At 39.5% G+C, this 20,642-nt stretch overlaps 1 protein-coding gene across 5 annotated transcripts in view; it reads left to right on the top strand.

Moving 5' to 3' along the window:
- ZNF566 (zinc finger protein 566) overlaps positions 1 to 15,996 on the top strand; it is a 44,702-nt gene extending 28,706 nt beyond the window's left edge. For 3 of the 5 annotated variants that reach the window (XM_063600197.1, XM_063600198.1, XM_063600199.1), the window contains 2 exons: positions 4,600 to 4,721; positions 11,116 to 15,996. In XM_063600197.1, coding sequence (XP_063456267.1) covers positions 4,622 to 4,721; positions 11,116 to 12,140 — 1,125 coding nt within the window. In that variant the 5' untranslated portion in view covers positions 4,600 to 4,621 and the 3' untranslated portion in view covers positions 12,141 to 15,996. The remainder of the gene's footprint in view (positions 1 to 4,599; positions 4,722 to 11,115) is intronic. The other 2 variants (XM_008960794.4, XM_024926735.4) reach the window with 1 other exon arrangement.
- Positions 15,997 to 20,642: the final 4,646 nt, after the last annotated feature.

Raw genomic sequence — 20,642 nt, 5'->3', positions numbered from 1 at the left:
GTCTCCTGGATTTAACAAGCACTTAACCCCTTTGAGAAGGGGTACAAGCTCTTTTAGTAACCACTGTCCCCACTATTGCCTACTCTCACACAGACTCTGAGGGCACAGCCTGAGCTGCAATGTACATTTGCGGTATTACTTTTCTTAATCTCACCTTCATTACTGAAGGATATTTTTGGTAGATACAAAATTCTGGATTCACAACTCTTTTTTTCAGCACAATAAATTATCGTTCCAATTTTTTTCTGGCCTCCAGAGTTTATGAAGAGCAATCCAGTCATTCAAATCATTGTTCACCCAGAAGTAATATATATTTTTTTACAGTTCTTTCACTTTTTATTTTGTCTTTCATTTTCAGCAGTTTGATTATGATGTGTCTGAGTATGGATTTCTTTGGGTTTATCCTATTTGGGGTGGCTGAGCTTCTCAAAATGGCTTTGCTTGTTTTATCTTTCACAAAATTTGTAAGTTTTCAGCCATTATTTCTTCAAATCTTTTTTGAGTCCTGTACTATCTCTTCTCCTTCTGAAACCCTGATGACACAAATGTTAAATCTTTTCTTGTTCTACATTCCCAGAGGCTATGTTCTTTTCGCATTTTCCATCTTTTTTTCGCTGTTATTCATATTAGCTAATTTCTTTTGAACTATCTTCAAGTTTATTGACTTTATTACCTCTATTCTGCTGTTGAGCCTAGCCAGTGGTTTTTATTTCGGCTACTGCACTTTTCAGTTCTAAAACTTGTTTATTCTTCTTTATATATTCTACTCTTTTGCTGAAACTTTCTATTTTTATATTGGTTTGCAGAGTGTGCATGATTCCTTATTCAAGCATTTTTAACATAGCTGCTTTAAAGTCATTATCTGATCATTCCAACATGAGTCACCTTTATTTTGGTGTCTGTTGTCTTTTGCCATGTAAGTTAAAATTTTCTTCATTCTTCATATGTTGAGTGATTTTGGATGGTATCCTAAGGCATTCTGAATATTATTCTATGAGACCCTAGGTCTTTCTTTAAATCCTATGGAAGCCAGGCACAGTGGCTTATGCCTGTAATCCCAGCACTTTGGGAGGTCAAGGTGGGCAGATCACTTGAGGTCAGTAGTTCGAGATGAGCCTGGCCAACGTGTTGAAACCCCGTCTTTACTAAAAATACAAAAAAAAAAATAGCTGGGTATGATCTCAGCTACTTGGGAGGCTAAGAGGCAGGAGGATCTCTTGAACCCAGGAGGTGGAGGTTGCAGTGAGCTGAGATCACGCCACTGTACTCTCACCTGGGCAACAGAGCAAGGTTCTGTCTCAAAAAAAAAAAAAAAAAAAAAAAAAAAGTAATAGGTGGCCAGGCACGGTGGCTCACGACTGTAATCCCAGCACTTTGGGAGGCCGAGGCGGGTGGATCACCTGAGGTTGGGGTTCGAGACCAGCCTGGCCAACATGGTGAAACCCCGTCTTTACTAAAAATACAAAAAATTAGCCGGGCGTGGTGGTGCATGCCTGTAATCCCAGCTACTCAGGAGGCTGAGGCAGGAGAATCGCTTGAACCTGGAAGGCAGAGGTTGTGGTGAGCTGAGATCAAGCCGTTGCACTCCAGTCTGGGCAACAAGAGCAAAACTGTCTCAAAAAAAAAAAAAGTAATAGGCTGGGAGCGGTGGCTCATGCCTGTAATCCCAGCACTTTGGGAGGCCGAAGTGGGTGGATCACACGGTCGGGAGTTCAAGACCAGCCTGGCCAAGGTGATGAAACCCCATCTCTACTAAAAACACAAAAATTAGCCAGGCATGGTGGCTCATGCCTGTAATCCCAGCTACTTGGGAGGCTGAGGCAAAAACAAAACAAAACAAAAACCTCTTTCCTCATATATATTGCTCAGCAAAAAGGGAACCATCTGAATACTAAGAGTTTTCATCAACCCTGGAAATTTGTTTTATTAGGGTTCTATATCATTGCCATATTTTCCTTCCAGAATTCATATTTGACATTCATTTTATTTCTTACATCAATTTTTCTTCCCTATGACTTATTATTTTCTGTCATCATTTTCATCCTTCTCTGAAAGTTTTTTAAACAATTCATTCCAGCTTTTTCCCTAGCTTTATTGAGGTATATTTGGCAAATAAAAATTATATATATTGGCCAGGCGTGGTGGTGCATGCCTGTAATCCCAGCTACCTGGGAGGCTGAGGCAAGAGAAGCACGTAAACCCAAGAGGCAGAGGTTGCAGTGAGCCAAGATCGTGCCATTGCACTCCAGCCTGGGCGACAAGAGTGAAAACTTTGTCTCAAAAAGAAAAATTATATATATTTACAGTATACAGTTAGGTATTTTGATATATGTGTATACATTGTGAAATGATTACCATAATCAAGCCAATTAATGTATCTATCACATCACATAGTTACCAATTTGTATATGTGTGTATGTGGTAAGAACATTAAGATCTACTCCCATAATAAATTCCAAGTATACAATACAGTATTATAAACTATAGTTACTATGGTATACATTCTGTACTGGTATTACTATTAATGGTATGTACTTACATGGCAGTACATACTATTAATATATAATGCTGTATATTAGATCTCCAGAAATTTTTTATTCTGAGTAACTAGAACTTTGTACCCTTTGACCAATGTCTTCTTTCCTCTGTCCCCCAACCCCTGGTGACCTCCATTCTACTCTCTTCCTCTATGAGTTCAACGTTTTAGAGTTCATATATAAGTGAGATCACTGCAGTATCTGTCTTTCTGTGCCTGGCTTATTTCACATATGTCCTCCAGCTTCATCTATGTTGTTGAAAATAACAGGATTTTCTTCATTTTTAAGTCTTAATATTCCAGTGTTTGTGTATTTGTATATATACACACACATTCCATTATGTGTGTGTATATGTGTATGTGTGTGTGTATACATATATACACCCACACATCACATTTTCTTTGTCAATTTATCCATTGATTCCATATCTTGGCTATCATGAATGATGCTGCAATGAACATAAGAATGCAGATTTTTTTTTCCCCATACTGATTTGATTTCATTTGGATATATACCCAGAAGTAAGCTTGCTGAGTTATAGGGTAGTTTTGAGAAACCTCCATGCTGTTTTCCATAATGGCTGTTTCAATTTATGCCACCAACAGTGCACAAGGATTCCCTTTTTGCCACATCCTTTCCAACACTTGTTATTTTTTGTCCTTTTGATAATAGCAGTTCTGACAGGTGTGAGGGGATTTTTGTTTGTTTGTTCATTTTTTTGAGATGGAGTCTCACTCTTGTTGCCCAGGCTGGAGTGCAGTGGTGCAATCTCAGCTCACTGCAACCTCTGCCTCCGGGGTTCAAGCGATTCTCCCACCTCAGCCTCCCAAGTAGCTGAGATTACAAGTGCCCGCCACTAAGCCCACATAATTTTTGTATTTTAGTAGAGATGGGATTTCATCATGTTGGTCAGGCTGGTGTCTAACTCCTGACCTCAAGTGATCCGCCCACCTCGGCCTCCCAAAGTGCTGGGATTACAAGCCTGAGCCACAGTAACCAGCAATGAGGTGATATTTCATTGTTTCAGTTTCCATTTTCCTGATGATTAGTAATGTTGAGTGTTTTTTCATATACCTATTGGCTGTTTCTATGTCTTCTTTTGAGAAATGCCCATTTTTTAATTGGGTCATTTGTTTTCTTGTTATTGAGTTGAGTTCCTTATACATTTTGGATATTAGCATCTTACCAGATACAAGGTTTGAAAATATTTTATCCCACTCTGTGGATAGTCTCTTCACTCTGTTGTTTCCTTTGCTGTGCAGAAGCTTTTGAGTTTGATGTAATCATATTTTTCTATTTTTTGCTTTTCTTTTCTGTGTTTTTAGTTTTGTGTCTCATGTTTAAGTCTTTAATCCGTTTTGAGTTGACTTTCGTATATGTATGCAATAGGAACTCAATTTCATTCTTTTGCATGTGGCTATCCAGTTTCTCATCACCATTTATTGAACTGTCTTTTCCCCATTGTGTGTTCTTGGCATCTTTATTGAAAATCCAATGACCATAAATGCATGGGTTCTGTATGGGTTCTTGGTTCTGTATTCTGTTCCATTGGTTGATGTGTCTATTTTTATGCCAGTGCCGTGCTGTTTTGATTACTGCAGCTTTGTAATCTATTTTGAAATCTATCAGATGTAGTGATGCCTCCAGCTTTGTTCTTCTTGTTCAAGATTACCTTGACTCTTCAGGGTCTTTTGTGGTTCCATATGAATTTTAGGATTGTTTTTGCTATTTGCATGAAAAGTACCTTTGGAATTTTGCTAGGGATTCCACTGAATGTGTAGATTGCTTTGGGTAGTATGGACATTTTAACAATATTAATTCTTCCCATTTATGAATGCAGAATATCTTTTCATTTATTTTTGTCTTCATTTATTTTTTATTATACTTTAAGTTCTGGGATACATGTGCAGATTGTGCAGGCTTGTTACATAGGTATACACATGCCATGGTGGTTTGCTGCACCCATCACCCCATCATCTACATTAGGTATTTCTTCTAATCCTATCCCTCCCCTAGCTCCCCACCCCCCTTTTTTATTTAATGCAATTTTTTTTTTTTTTAGATGGAGTCTCACTCTGTTGCTCATGCTGGAGTGCAGTGGTGTGATCTCAGCTCACTGCAATCTACGCCTCCCGGGTTCAAGCAATTCTTCTGCCTCAGCCTCCCGAGTATCTGGGACTACAGGTGCATGCTGCCACGCCCGGCTAATTTTTTTTTTTTTTGTATTTTAGTAGAGATGGGGCTTCACTGTGTTCAAGACCCAGGCTGGTCTTGAACTCCTGAGCTCAGGCAATCCACCTGCCTCGGTCTTCCAAAATGCTATGATTACAGGCGTGAGCCACCATGCCTGGCGTGTCTTCATTTTTTTCATCAGTGTTTTATAGTTTTCCATATACGGATTTCCTTTGTTAAATTTTTTCCTAAGTATTTTATTCTTTTTGATGTTATTATACATGGGATTGTCTTCTTGATTTCTTTTTCTGATAATTTGTTGCTAGTGTATAGAAACAACCGATTTTTGTATCTTACTGAATACACATACATTTATTACTTTTTTTTTTTTTTTTTGAGATGGAGTCTCGCTCTGTCACCCAGTCTGGAGTGCAGTGGTGCAATCTTGGCTCACTGCAAGCTCGGCCTCCCAGGTTCACGCCATTCTCCTGCCTCAGTCTCCCTAGTAGTTGGGACTATAGGCGACCGCCACCACGCCCGGCTAATTTTTTGTATTTTTAGTAGAGAGAGGTTTCACCGTGTTAGCCAGGATGGTCTCGATCTCCTGACATCATGATCCGCCCACCTTGGCCTCCCAAAGTGCTGGGATTACAGGCATAAGCCACCGCGTGAGGCCTTATTACTTCTTTTTTTTTGAGACAGAGTCTCGCTCTGTCACCCAGGCTGGAGTGCAGTGGTGTGATCTTGGCTCGCTGCAACCTCCATCTCCTGGGTTCAAGCGATTCTCATGCCTCAGCCTCCTGAGTAGCTGGGATTACAGGTGCCCACCATCGCCCGGCTAATTTTTGTATTTTTAGTAGAGACGGGATGTTGCCATGTTGGCCCGGCTGGTCTCAAACTCCTGACCTCAAGTAATCTGCCCGCCTCGGCCTCCCGAAGTGCGGGAATTACAGGTGGGAGCACACTGAGTTGTAAATAAATAACATTTATTACTTCTAACAGTTTTATGGTAGATCCCCTAGGGTTTTTTTGAATTTGGATGCCTTTTATTCCTTTTTATTGCCTAAAAGGAATGAAAAGGACTTTTGGTACTATGTTGAGCAGAGTGTCAAGAGTGGACATCCTTGTCTTGTTTCTGATCTTAGGGGGAAAACCTTTATCTTTCCAATGTTGAGGATAATGTTAGCTGTAGGTTTGTCATATATGGCCTTTATTATTTTGAAGTAAATTCCTTGTACACCTAATTTGTTGAGAGAGTTTTGATTATGAAAGTATGTTGAATTTTGTAAGATGACTTTTCTATATCTACTGAAATGATCATATGGTTTTAGGATGTGGTGTATCACATTGATTGCTTTGCTTATGTTGAAACATCCCTGCATCCTAGGAATAAATCTCACTTGATCATGGTGCATGATCCTTTTAATGTGCTGTTGAATTCCATTTGCTAGTGTTTTGTTGAGGATTTTTGTATCTGTGTTCATCAGGGATATTGGCCTGTAATTTTCTTGTAGATTTTTTGTCTGGTTTTGGTATCAGGGTAATACTATCCTCATAAAATGAGTTTGGAAGTGTTCCGTCTTCAACATTTTGGAAGAGTTTGAGGAGAATTGGAGTTAATTCTTCTTCAAGTGTTTGATAGAATTTACTAGTGAAGCCATCAAGTCTTTGTCTTTTATTTGTTGGGAGGTTTTTGATTACTGATGGAACTATCCTACTCATAACTGGTCTGTTCAGATTTTCTCTTTCTTCATGATTCAAGCTTGGTAGTTTTGTTTCTAGGAATTTATCCATTTTTTTCCTAGTTTATCCAATTTGTTGGCATATAATTATTCATAGTAGTCTCTTATGATTCTTCTTTTGTGTTGTTGTTGTTGTTTTAGAGATGAGGTCTCCCTCTATTGCCCAGGCTAGAGTATAGTGGCATGATCATAACTCACTGCAGTTTTGAACTCCTGGGCTCAGGCAATCTTCCTGCCTCAGCCTCTCAAGTAACTGGGGCTATAGTCATGCACCCCTCTGCCGAGCTAATCCTGACTGTTTTATAGTGTCTTTGTTCCTATCTCACTCTTTCTTTTTGATTTGATTTTTTTATGGTGGTATGATTTGATGTCTTTCTCTTTGTCTTCAGTGTATCTACTAGAGAGTTTTTCTCTGTGGTTACCATAAGGCTTACATATTTAAAACATCTCATAGTTATAACAGTCTATTGTAAGTTAATAATAACTTAACTTTAGGCTGGGTATGGTGGCTCACACCTGTATTCCCAGCACTTTGGGAGGCTGAGGTGGGAGGATAGCTTGAGCCCAGGAGTTTGAGACCAGCCTGAGCAACATAGTGAGACCCTGTCTCTACCGAAATGTTTAAGGATCACTTGAGGTCAGGAGTTGGAAACCAGTCTGGCCAACATGATGAAACTTTGTCTCTACTAAAAATACAAAAAATTAGCCAGGTGTGGTGGCAGGTGCCTGTAATCCCAGCTACTTGGGAGGCTGAGGCAGGAGAATCACTTGAATCTGGGAGGCAGAGGTTGCAGCGAACCGAGATTGTGCCACCGCACTCCAGCCTGGGAGACAGAGCAAGAATCTGTCTCAAAAAAAGATTAACCAGGTGTGGTGGCACATGTCTAGTTTCAGCTACTCAGGAGGTTGAGGTAGGAGGATCCCTTGAGCCCAGGAGGTTGAGGCTACAGTGAGGACTGTGGCCTGGGCTACAGAGCAAGACCCTGTTTCTCAAAAATGTAATAGTAATAGTAATAATAATAATAATAGCTTAACTTTGACCACATACAAAAAGTCTACACTTTAACTTCTCCACCCACATTACATTATTGATGTTACAATGTACATCTTTTATATATTGTGTATCTATTAGCAAATGATTGTAGGTTTATTTATTTTTATTTTATTTTAATTAATTAATTAATTTATTTATTTATTTGAGATAGAGTCTCACACTGTCACCCAGGCTGAAGTGCAGTGGCGCGATCTCGGCTCACTGCAACCTCTGCCTCCTGGGTTCAAGTGATTCTCCTGCCTCAGCCTCCTGAGTAGCTGGGAGTACAGGCGCACACCACCACAGCCAGCTAACTTTTGTATTTTTAGTAGAGACGGGGTTTCACAATGTTGGCCAGGATGGTCTCAATCTCTTGACCTCGTGATCTGCACACCTCGGCCTCCCAAAGTCCTGAGATTACACATGTGAGCCACCAGCGCCCGGCCAGTTTATTTATTTTTAGTACCTTTGTCTTTTAACTTTTTTTTGTTTTGTTTTGTTTGTTTTTTTGTTTTTTTTTTGAGACAGAGTCTTGCTCTGTTGCCCAGGCTGGAGTACAGTGGCAAGATTTCAGCTCACTGCAACCTCCACCTCCCGGGTTCAAGCAGTTCTCCTGCCTCACCCTCCTGAGTAGCTGGGATTACAGGCACACGCCACCATACCCAGCTAATTTTTACATTTTTAGTAGAGACAGGGTTTCACCATATTGGGCAGGCTGGTCTCGAACTCCTGACCTAGTGATCTGCCCGCTTCGGCCTCCCAAAGTGCTAGGATTACAGGTGTGAGCCACCGTGCCCAGCCTTGTCTTTTAACTTTTATACTAGAGTTAAAAGTGATTTATGCACTATTATTACATTATCAGAGTGTTCTCAATATAACTATATTCCTGCCTTTACAGTGAGTTTTATATTTTTATATTGTTAGTGTCCTTTTCTTTCTACTTGAAGAACTCTTTTTGATGTTTCTTACAAGTTAAATCTAGTGTTGATTTCCTCTCACGTCTTTTGTTTGTTTAGGATTCAGTGATCAGATTAAATGCCTTATAGCTATCAGGGAAAGATTGCATGATGTACGTTTTTACCATATGATCTAGTATGATTTCAAACTATCTTCCCTACTTAATTCATAACACTATTCCACTAAAATATTGAGTACCTACTAGTGTCATACACTTGACAGATTTACAGATGATAAAAACAATATTCATTGAGGTTTCATAATTTGGTTATGGCCTCTCAGCTAGTTAAAAAGTCCGGAATTCAGACCTCTTTTACAACCCTAGAGCCTTCAGTTTTCTCAACCACCTTGCTATACTCATTTTTTCTTTTCATCATATCTCATTCCGTAGTCATTTCTTTCTCTATGGGTAACTGATAAGAATACTAGATGAGATCCTGTCCCTCTGTAACCAGACCAAACTATTTCTTTTAAAAATTTATTTGTATTACATGTGTATTATAATAGTTTACAAAGCTGTACCTTCCTTACCCCTCCATTTCCTTGTCTAAGAGTCAGTGACTTTCAAGTCTTCTAACTATTCTCCCTTTTTTTTTTTTTTAACGAGTCAAGGGGTCGGGCCTAATGTCCCCATTTTTGTATGGAAATTCTTTTTTTTGTTGTTTGCTTGTTTTTTTGAGACGGAGTCCCGCTCTGTTCCTAGGCTGGAGTGCAGTGGTGTGATCTTGGCTCACTGCAATCTCCACCACCTGGGTTCAAGCAATTCTTCTGCCTCAGCCTCCTGAGTAGCTGGGATTACAGTGCATGTGCTACCACACCCGGCTAATTTTTGTATTTTTAGTAGAGATAGGGTTTCACCATGTTGGTCAGGGGGGTCTCAAACTCCTGACCTCGTGATCGGCCCGCCTCGGCCCCGCAGAGTGCTGGGATTACAGGCGTGAGCCACTGTGCCTGGCAGAAATTCTTCCATAGTATTTACAAACATTAATCCCAATCCTCACAACAGTTGTAAGGGCTATCATTCCTATTGTATTAGACAGAGAACTGCAGGTTTGGAAGGTTGAACTCATTTGCCCAAGAAAACAAAGCTTATAATTATTCAAGTTTGAGTATAAAACGCATGTAACTGAATCTAGTATCTCTGATCTGTCAGTACCATACACTGCCTTCCATTTTACTCTCTCCCCTTCTCTTGAACCTACAAATGTCTTTTCTGCCAGTCAGTCATTACTATTATAGTGCTCATGTACTTGTTAAGTCCCCTCTTCTCTTTAACAAAGGTCAGCATCTCAGAATTACACGACAAACACTATTTTCATCAAACCCCAAACATATACCGTATCTGTCCACAAATGAGTCCTATCTACCACTCATACTATGTTCATTCCACACTTGACTTTTCTTAAGCTAGGCTTTTTTCTGGATTGTCACCCTCTAGTTCCTTATCATTTTTTAAAGTGCTCTGGCCCTCCAGTTACAGAATCCAGACCAGGGCTATCCAAGAGAACATTCAGTGGTGATGGAAATGTTTTATATTTGTGATATTTAGTACAGACTTCCAGTACAAAAGCTACCAGCCACATTTGGCTGTTGAACATTGGAAATGTGAATAATGTGACTGAGAAACTGAATTTTCAAATTCAGCTGTTTATTTCAAAATAAAATGCACGTTTTACTTACATTATTTGAAATTTTTAAAGCCACATGTAGCTAGCGGCTACTGTATTAGACAATGCATATCTAACCAGGGGCTGGCAAACTTTTTCTTGAAAGGCAAATAGTAAGTATTTTAGGTTTGCAGTTCACACATTCTCTATCATAACTACTCACTTCTGCCCTTTTAGCGCAAAAGCATCCATAGACAATACGTAACAAGTATGGCTAATAAAACTTCATTTATAAAAATAGGTGCAGGGCCATAGGCCATAGTTTACTGATCTCTGGGAATTTTCCGTCAGGCATATTCATTTCATCCGACAATAGCCCTGTTAACAGTGTGATCATTCCTTTATTTATTTATTTATTTATTTATTGAGACAGAGACTTACTCTGTTGCCCAGGCTGGAGTGCAGTGGCAATCTTGGCTCACTGCAACCTCTGCCTCCCGGGTTCAAGCAATTCTCGTGCCTCGGCCTCCCCAGTAGCTGGGATTACAGGCACACACCACCATGCCCCGCTAGATTTTTATATTTTTAGTAGAGACAGGTTTCACCATGTTAGCCAGGCTGATCTCAAACTCCTGACCAAGTGATCTGCCTGCCTCACCCGCCCAAGGTGCTGGGATTACAGATGTGAGCCACCATGCCTGGCCATTTCCCTTATTTTATAATTCATACTATGGGATGCTATTATATGTCTGTGTGTATATATGCAATGAGATATTTTGTGTGTGTATGATTAGAGTCATCCTTTAACAAGGGAGATAGGACTAAGGCATGTGTATATTTAGCAAGCTTCCCAAAGTAATTCTGATCTATAGCAATGTTTGGGAACCAGTGACTTACTTTGTTTTCCTAATCACTGCCCTCATCTTATTATGTAACCTGTCTTCTAACTCTCTTTTTTCCTCATCCATTTGTAAAAAAAAATTCAGTTAAATTCTCCCATATTGATTGAAGTTTCATTTCTCCCAAACAAGAAAAATGTGAGTGATTACTTTCATATTTTCTTTCAGTCCTGGAATCAAGATGTGAGACCAAGAAATTATTTCTGAAGAAAGAAATTTATGAAATAGAATCAACCCAGTGGGAAATAATGGAAAAACTCACAAGACATGATTTTCAGTGCTCCAGTTTCAGAGATGACTGGGAATGTAATAGGCAGTTTAAGAAAGAACTCGGCTCTCAGGGGGGACATTTCAATCAATTGGTATTCACTCATGAAGATCTGCCCACTTTGAGTCACCATCCATCCTTTACATTACAGCAAATCATTAACAGTAAAAAGAAATTCTGTGCATCTAAAGAATATAGGAAAACCTTTAGACATGGCTCACAGTTTGCCACACATGAGATAATTCATACCACTGAGAAGCCCTATGAATGTAAGGAATGTGGAAAGTCCTTTAGACATCCCTCAAGACTCACTCATCATCAGAAAATTCATACTGGCAAGAAACCCTTTGAATGTAAGGAATGTGGAAAAACCTTTATTTGTGGCTCAGACCTTACTCGACATCACAGAATTCACACTGGTGAGAAACCCTATGAATGTAAGGAGTGTGGGAAAGCCTTTAGTAGTGGTTCAAACTTCACTCGACATCAGAGAATTCACACAGGTGAGAAGCCTTATGAATGCAAAGAATGCGGGAAGGCCTTTAGTAGTGGCTCAAACTTTACTCAACATCAGAGAATTCATACTGGGGAAAAACCCTATGAATGTAAGGAATGTGGCAATGCCTTTAGTCAGAGCTCACAACTTATTAAACATCAAAGAATCCATACAGGTGAGAAACCTTACGAATGTAAGGAATGTGAAAAGGCTTTTCGTTCTGGCTCAGACCTTACTAGACATCAGAGAATTCATACTGGGGAGAAACCCTATGAATGTAAGATATGTGGGAAGGCTTATTCTCAGAGTTCACAGCTTATCAGTCATCATAGAATTCATACTAGTGAGAAACCCTATGAATATAGGGAATGTGGAAAGAACTTTAATTATGACCCACAACTTATTCAGCATCAAAATTTGTACTGGTGATGAAACAGAATATATGAAATGTGTAGTGAGGCTTTTAATTATGGCTCAAAACAGAATTTATCTTGTTAATAATTCCTCTAGATAGAATAATGTAGAAACATTTTATTTGTGGACTACAGCTTATTCAGCCTGGGAAAAATAATGTTGGAGAAATACTCTATGAATAGAATATACTTTGGAAGCCCTTAACTAAACGCTCACTTCTCTTGACATCAGATAATTCAGTCTAGCAATATGATAGATAATTCAGTCTGTCGTACTGAAAATGACAGCACTTTTAACACCTTTCTAACCTTCTTAACGTCAGAGAATTTTTGTAGAAATGTAGTCCTGTGATTGTCATTTTTCCCCTAATTTCTCTAATTGTTACATTCTTAGTATTTTAATCCATATTAAATTTATATGGCTATAAATTTCATGTTTACATCCTGATTTGTATACTATTTTAAAAATACCTTTAGTACCTGGGAGAAGTGACCTCTTTATTTTTGAAGATGGCTTATTCTTTTTGTTCTTTATAACATTAAGGCTTTCTTATTATAAAAATGTTCATGAACGACATTTTACTCAATAGAGATTCTTCATTATCTTCATGGTGTTTTGTTGTGTTACTGTAATATCACTTATGAAATCCTATTGGTGGATATCGTAGTCTCCTCTAGATATTTTGCCATAATACATGCCAAAATACAGGTCCCTGCTGGACATTCTCCCTAAGCACATCTTTGTATCATATCTTTTAATTGCAGAAGTAATGTGTGAATATATTTTCCTTATAAAAGATGCAAACATTACAAAAAGGCAAATGTACCCTTTGACCATATCCCAAAGGATAGTCTTTATCAGTTCATTATTTATTGCTGATCATTTTTCTGTTCATATATACATGCGTGTCTCAGTAAAAATTATAAAATGGGGGATAATTATAATACCTACCTCATAATGCTTTGTGAGGATTAAATGAATTAAGATCCATAAAGTGCTTAGAATTGTGCCTGACATGATAAATACATACTCACTGAATGTTAGTCATCGTTATTATATTCATCATCATCAGTATTATTATTTGTAGAAAGGCTTTTTAACTTCTGCAGAACTTAGTCACCATTAGGCAGGGTGTTTGACTGAAGAAAGACCCTTTGAAGGTAACAAGTTAAGAAAATTTCCCATCATCATGTACTTACTATTGAACATGAAATAATCCTAGGTGTTGGGGGGGAAAGTACTGTGAATAATGTGTGTGAAGGACTTTATTCCGACTAATACTCTTTTTGTCGCATTATATACCCAGTAAAAAAGAAAAGAGAACATAAACAAAATATTGGTGCACTAATGAGGAAAAAAAGTATGAAAAGAGAAACAGCATCATATTTTAAAAATGGACAGAGATAGAAACATAGTTACAAATTTAAAAGGTTCTGTTGAATATAATGCTTTTTTCTGATATGTTTGAAAATTTAAACAAAATGATTTTTAAGGAAAATATACATCAATATTGACTCCAAGAAAATTAGGACTCTTCAAAGACTCTCATAAACACAGAGAAAAGGGAAAAATTAGCATGTGATCAGTTAACTATTACTAATGAAGCACCAAATCCAGTTTCTTTCTAAGGAAAACTTTATCAAATGTTCAAGGAACTATTTCAGTTATATAGAAGTACACATCTTGGCTCACGCCTGTAATCCCAGCACTTTGGGAGGCTGAGATGGAAGGATCATTTGAGGCCAGGAGCTTGAGACCAGCCTGGCCAACATGTTGAAACCCCATTTTTACTCAAAAATACAAAACTTAGCCAGGCGTGGTGGCACATGCCTGTAATCCCAGCTACTGGGAAGGCTGAGGCAGGAGAATCACTTGAATGCAGGAGGTGGAGGTTGCAGTGAGCCAAGATCACGCCATGGCACTTCAGCCTGGGCGACAGAATGAGACTATTAAAAAAAAAAAAAAAAAGTCCACAGTGTAGCTTTGTTTAGGGTTAAGTTAGTGTTTTGAAATGGGCCTTCCCTGTGCTCAAAACATGCTCAGCAAGCAGCTCCCCACGCTGGACAGATCGCATGTGTGAAAGGATGAAGTTTATGTCTATAGAACTGTTATTTTATGCCCCACTTCCTTTTTTCTTAGATCCTGTGTAGACGGGTCTCTCTGAACATTGTGTTACTTTACTTTACTGGCATAAGGAAGTAAAATATTTCATAATAAATTTGAGAAAAGTAGAGTGAGCAAAAATACCTGCAAATGAGAGAATTACTAAAAATGGACTGTTGTAATGTTTTGCGTTATCAAAATGAAAACTGCCAAATGAAATTTTGTTTACTTTCTTTTCTTGTGTGCTTATGTCTTTTATAAAATTCTTCATCTAAAATTATAGAGATAGTGCATTTGCACCCAAATTAATGAAACAATACCATTAAAGAGAAAGAAAAGGGGCTGGGCACAGTGGCTTACGCCTGTAATCCCAGTGCTTTGGGAGGCCAAGGCAGGTGGCAGCCTGGCCAATATAGTGAAACCCCATCTCTACTAAAAATACAAAAATTAGCTGGGCGTGGTGGCATGTGCCTGTAGTCCCAGCTGCTCGGAAGGCTGAGGCAGGAGAATCGCTTGAACCCGGGAGGCGGAGGTTGCAGTGAGCTGAGATCCTGACTGCACTCCAGCCTGCATGACAGAGTCTCAAAAAATCTGTCTCAAAAAAAAAAAAAAAAGAAAGAAAAAATGATTATCTTTGCCCTTCTCCGTTCCTCATTCCCTCCCCTCTGTCAATTTTCTTCTAAATAATATTTAAAGGTTGTGTATATTACCCATATATTTCTTCATGCTAAAACATTAACACACAATTATTTTATTATGTTTTTACAGAAAAATGGATAACTATACATTTCCCTGAAATTTGCTTTTTTACATTCAACTGTACATTTTGGATTTTCCTTCAATAGATGATGATCTAACAGTCTTTCTGATGGTTACAGTATGTTCCACAGTGTTATTTACCAATGCCTTTTCAACCACTTTCCCAATTGTGATATTATGGATTGTTTGCGTTTTTTGCCATCTAAAAGTAATGCTGCAACAAACACTTCGTATTCTTGTCTGTTTTATTTCTATAAAATAAGCTTCCCAAGTCATTTCCAGTGTTTTTGTTTTGTTTTGTTTTGAGACAGAGTTTCACTCTTGTTTCCCAGGCTGGAGTGCAATGGCGCAATCTTGGCTTACTGCAATCTCCGCCTCCCAGGTTCAAGAGATTCTCCTGCCTCAGCCTCCCAAGTAGCTGGGGTTACAGGTATATGCCACTACACCTGGATAATTTTGTATTTTTAGTAGAGACGGCATTTTTCCATGTTGGTCAGGCTGGTCTCGAACTCCCGACCTCAGGTGATCCACCCTCCTCGGCCTCCCAAAGTGCTGGCATTATAGGCATGAGCCACCGCACCCGGCGTCATTTCCAGTGTTTTCTATGTTTCCTAGGAAGGTTTTGCTTCTAGAAGATTTCAGAGGGCAAGAGAATAAAGGAGTGGAGTGCAGTTTTTCATATATGTGATTCTGTAAGTGTGTATACACAGAGATTTAATATTTTAATACATCAGGAATTGATTATACAATATAATGCAGGATGTCAGACTTGTTTCTATCCAGGAATAAAATCAGTTATGCCAGAAGTAACTATTATTCACCTTTCTCCTACTGAATTAAAATACTATCAGTTGTATATTAAATGCTCACATACATCTATTTCTGTTCTCCATATTCTAGCAATCCTTGACACTTTTCAATAGCTTTTATTACTTGGAAATAAAGATGTATGTATATATTATTAATATATAGTTTATTATTTGGAAATAAAGATGTTTCTTCATGAGAATTTTTGACTCATTTATTTTCCAATGAAAACCCCATTAGGATTATATTTTGAATTTCATTCAGTTTAAATGCAGAGTATCCTACATGAATAAACAACTGACACTGAATGGAATTCATTAACACATCTTGAGGTTTCTTTTATAACTCTTCATCCTCCTGACCCTCTAATATCTAATAATAACACCATCTACTGTGATGTCTCACAATACTTAAAATATGCTAGTAATATCTGAAAATTTATTAGGGTTCTGCTTATAAGGTGATAGATTCTTTTGGGCTCTATAGTTATATAATCTGCAGATAAAGGTGACATACCTATCTCACAATATTTTTTATATCTATTTTATTTTGTTTTATTTGAGACGGAGTCTCCCTCTGTCACCAGGCTGGAGTGCCGTGGCGCGATCTTGGCTCACTGCAACCTCTGCCTCCTGGGTTCAAGTGATTCTCCTGCCTCAGCCTCCTGAGTAGCTGGGACTACAGGTGCACACCACCACGCCCAGCTAATTTTTGTATTTTTAGTAGAGACAGGGTTTCACCATGTTGGCCACGATGGTCTCGATCTCTTGAACTTGTGATCCGCCCGCCTTGGCCTCCCAAAGTGCTGGGATTACAGGCATGAGCCACTGCGCCTGGGCCATCTTATTTTCTTATTGCATATGCAGACCACAGACCTGGTGAGAGTGGGTATTGGGCAGCACTTTTTTTTTTTTAACCATATTTTACTCATTTTTTACAGAAGAGCCAGTTTTTGAGATTTTGTTTTCTTCTTCCTATTTTTAGCCCTACTCTTGTTTGTGTGTTATAAGAGAAATGACTTATTGCCTTGGTGAAATGTGTTAAAACTGTGTGTATATTACCTCCCTTCATTGGACCCTTAATTTCTCCATGGTCTCTAGTACAGGCTATGATTTTCTATTCCTACTTTATAGAAAATAGATTTTCTATTCCTATTTCCATCCCATTTTCATTCAACTGAAAATGTGATGGGCAATATCTATACTTTATATCTGTGAGGATTCTGTGTAGACATTCTGTCATCTTACTCTTAAGTGTAAACTACAGAAATAAACCACAGTTTCAATGCAATCCCTATAAAAATACCAATGACATTATTCACAGAAATAGAAAAAATAGCCCTAAAATAGCCACAAAAGACCCAGAATATCCAAAGCCATCCTAAGCAAAAAGAACAAAACTGGAGAAATCACATTACCTGACTTCAAATTATACTGCTGAGCTATAGTAACCAAAACTGCGTGGTACTGGCATAAAAACAGACACATCAACCGATGGAACAGAATAGAGAACCTGGAAATACATCCGTACATCTACAGTGAACTCATTTTCAACAAAGGTGCCAAGAACATAACATTGGGGAAACAATAGTCTCCTCAGTAGATGGTGCTGGGAGAACAATATCCACATGCAGACTGAAACTAAACCCCTACATCTCACCATATACAAAAATCAAATCAAAATGAGGCCAGGCATTGTGGCTCATGCCTATAATCCCAGCACTTTGGGAGGCAGAGGCAGGTGGATCAGCTGAGGTCCGGAGTTTGAGACCAGCCTGGCCAACATGGAGAAACCCCGTCTCTACTAAAATACAAAAATTAGCTGGGTGTGGTGGCATGTGCCTGTAATCCCAGAAACTCTGGAAGCTGAGGCAGGAGGATCGCTTGAACTTGGAAGACAGAGGCTGCAGTGAGCCAAGATCATGCCACTGCACTCCAGCTTGGGCAACAGAGCAAGACTCTGTCTCAAAAAAAACAAAACAAAACGGCCGGGCACGGTGGCTCACGCCTGTAATCCCAGCACTTTGGGAGGTCGAGGCGGGTGGATCACGAGTTCAAGAGATCGAGACCATCCTGGCCAACATGGTGAAACCCCATCTCTACTAAAAATACAAAAATTAGCTGGGCATGGTGGCACGCGCCTGTAGTCCCAGCTACTTTGGCGGCTAAGGCAGGAGAATCACTTGAACCCAGGAGGTGGAGGTTGCAGTAAGCCGAGATCACACCACTGCACTCCAGCCTGGCGACAGAGCAAGACTCCGTCTCAAAAAATAAAAAATAAAAAACATTAGCCAGGCATGGCGGTGCGAGCCTGTAATCCCAGCTACTTGGAGGCTGAGGCGGGAGAATCACTTGAACGTGGGAGGCGGAAGTTGCAGTGAGCCAAGATCGCGCCATTGCATTCCAGCCTGGGAAGAAAAAAAAAGATTAAAGACCAGGATATTGGTCTGGACAAAGATTTCTTGAGTAATAAATACCCCAACATCCCAGGTAATGAAAGCAGAAATGGATAAATGGGATCACATCAAGTTAAAAAGCTTCTGGAGCACAGCAAAGGAAACAATCAACAAAGTGAAGGGACAACCCACAGCATGGGAAAAAAATTTGCAAACTATCCATCTGACAAGGGATTAATAATATACAAGGAGCTCAAACAACAGGAATAAAATCTAATCTGATTTTTTAAATGGGCAAAAGATCTGAATAGACATTTCTCAAAAGAAGACATATAAATGGCCAACAGATATGTGAAAAGGTGCTCAACATCACTGATCCTCAGAGAAATGCAAATCAAAACTACAATGAGATATCATCTCACCCCAGTTAAAATGGGTTTTAGGAAGCTGGGCCCAGTGGCTCATGCCTGTAATCCCAGCACTTTGGGAGGCCGAGGCAGGTGGATCACCTGAGGTCAGGAGTTCAAGACCAGCCTGACCAACATGGAGAAACCCCAATCTCTACTAAAAATACAAAATTAGCCGGGTGTGGTGGCGGGTGCCTGTAATCCCAGCTACTCAGGAGGCTGAGGCAGGAGAATTGCTTGAACCCAGGAGGTGGAGGTTGCAGTGAGCCGAGATCGCACCATTGCACTCCAGCCCAGGCAACAAGAGTGAAACTCTGTCTCAAAAATAATAATAATAATGAAATAAAAACAAAATGGCTTTTATCCAAAGGACATGCAATAACAAGTGCTGGTGAGGATGTGGAGAAAAGAAAACCCTCATATGCTGTTGGTAGGAATGTAAAGTAGTACAGCTACTATGGAGAAAACTATGGAGGTTCCTCAAGAAAATAAAAACAGAGCTACCACTTTGGGAGGCTGAGGCGGGTGGATCACGAGGTCAGGAGATCGAGACCATCCTGGCTAACATGGTGAAACCCTGTCTCTACTGAAAATACAAAAAAAAATTAGCCGGGCATGGTGGCAGGTGCCTATAGACCCAGCTACTCAGGAGGCTGAGGCAGGAGAATGGCGTGAACCCGGGAGGTGGAGCTTGAGTGAGGGGAGATCGCACCACTGCACTCCAGCCTGGATGACTGAGCAAAACTCCGTCTCAAAAAAAAAAAAAAAAAATAGAGCTACCATATGATCCAGCAATCCTGCCACTAGATATATACCCAAAAGAAAGGAAATTCATATATTGAAGAGATATCTGCACTACTATGTTTATTGCAGCACTGTTGATAATAGCCAAGATTTGGAAGCAACCTAAATGTCCATCAATCAATGAATGGATAAAGACAATGTGGTATACATACACAATGGAGTACTATTCAGCCATAAAAAGCATGAGATACTGCCATTTGCAACAACATGCATGGAACTAGAGGGCATTATGTTAAGTGAAATAAGCCAGGCACAGAACGACAAACTTCACGTGTTCTCACTCATTTGTGGGAGCTAAAAATTAAAAATTGAACTCATGGAGATAGAGAGTAGAATGATGGTCACCAGAGGCTGGGAAGGATAGTGGGCAGGGGAAGGGGATAGTAGGGATAGTTAGTGGGGACAAAAATATAGTTAGATAGTATGAATAAGATATAGTATTTGATAGCACACCAGGGTAACTACAGTCAACAATAATTTATTGTATATTTAAAAATAACAGAGTATAACTGAAATGTTTGTAACACAAATAAGTGATAAATACTTGAGGTGATGGATATCCCATTTCCCCTGACGTGATTATTACACATTGTATGCCTTTATCAAAACATCTCATGTACCCCATACATATAAGCACGTGAAAAGCTACATAAAGGAAAAAGGGAAGTAAAAAAGAAGTAATCAGTAATAATATATAACTATATGTTAATCAGATAGATGCTCCAGTCTTTTTTTCTATAAATCATAGTTGTGACTCATTCCCTTTTACTTAGCAAATTGGGAGGGTTTGTTGTTGTTGTTTTGAGATGGAGTCTTGCTCTGTTGCCCAGGCTGGAATGTGATGGCTCAATCTCGGCTCGATGCAACCTCTGCCTCCCGGGTTCAAGCAATTCTCCTGCCTCAGCCTCCCGAGTAGCTGGGATTACAGGCACCCGCCACCACGCCTGGCTAATTGTATTTTTAGTAGAGATGGGGTTTCACCATGTAGGCCAGGCTGGTCTCAAATTGCCGACCTCTTGATCTGCCTGCCTCAGCCTTCCAAAGCGCTGGGATTACAGGCATGAGCCACCTTGCCTGGCCAGCCTTTCTTTTCTTCCCTCCCTCCGTCCCTCCCCCCCCCCCTTTCTTTCTTTCTTTCTCTCTCTTTCTTTCTTTCTTCTCTCTCTCTCTTTCTTTCTTTTGTTTTTCAGACAGGGTTTTAGCTCTGTTGCCCAGGCTGGAGTGCAGGGGCACGATCATGGG

This window comes from Pan paniscus, chromosome 20, assembly GCF_029289425.2.
Source record: "Pan paniscus chromosome 20, NHGRI_mPanPan1-v2.0_pri, whole genome shotgun sequence".
Lineage (NCBI taxonomy): Eukaryota > Metazoa > Chordata > Mammalia > Primates > Hominidae > Pan > Pan paniscus.
This window is presented reverse-complemented; position numbering and strand designations above follow the sequence as displayed.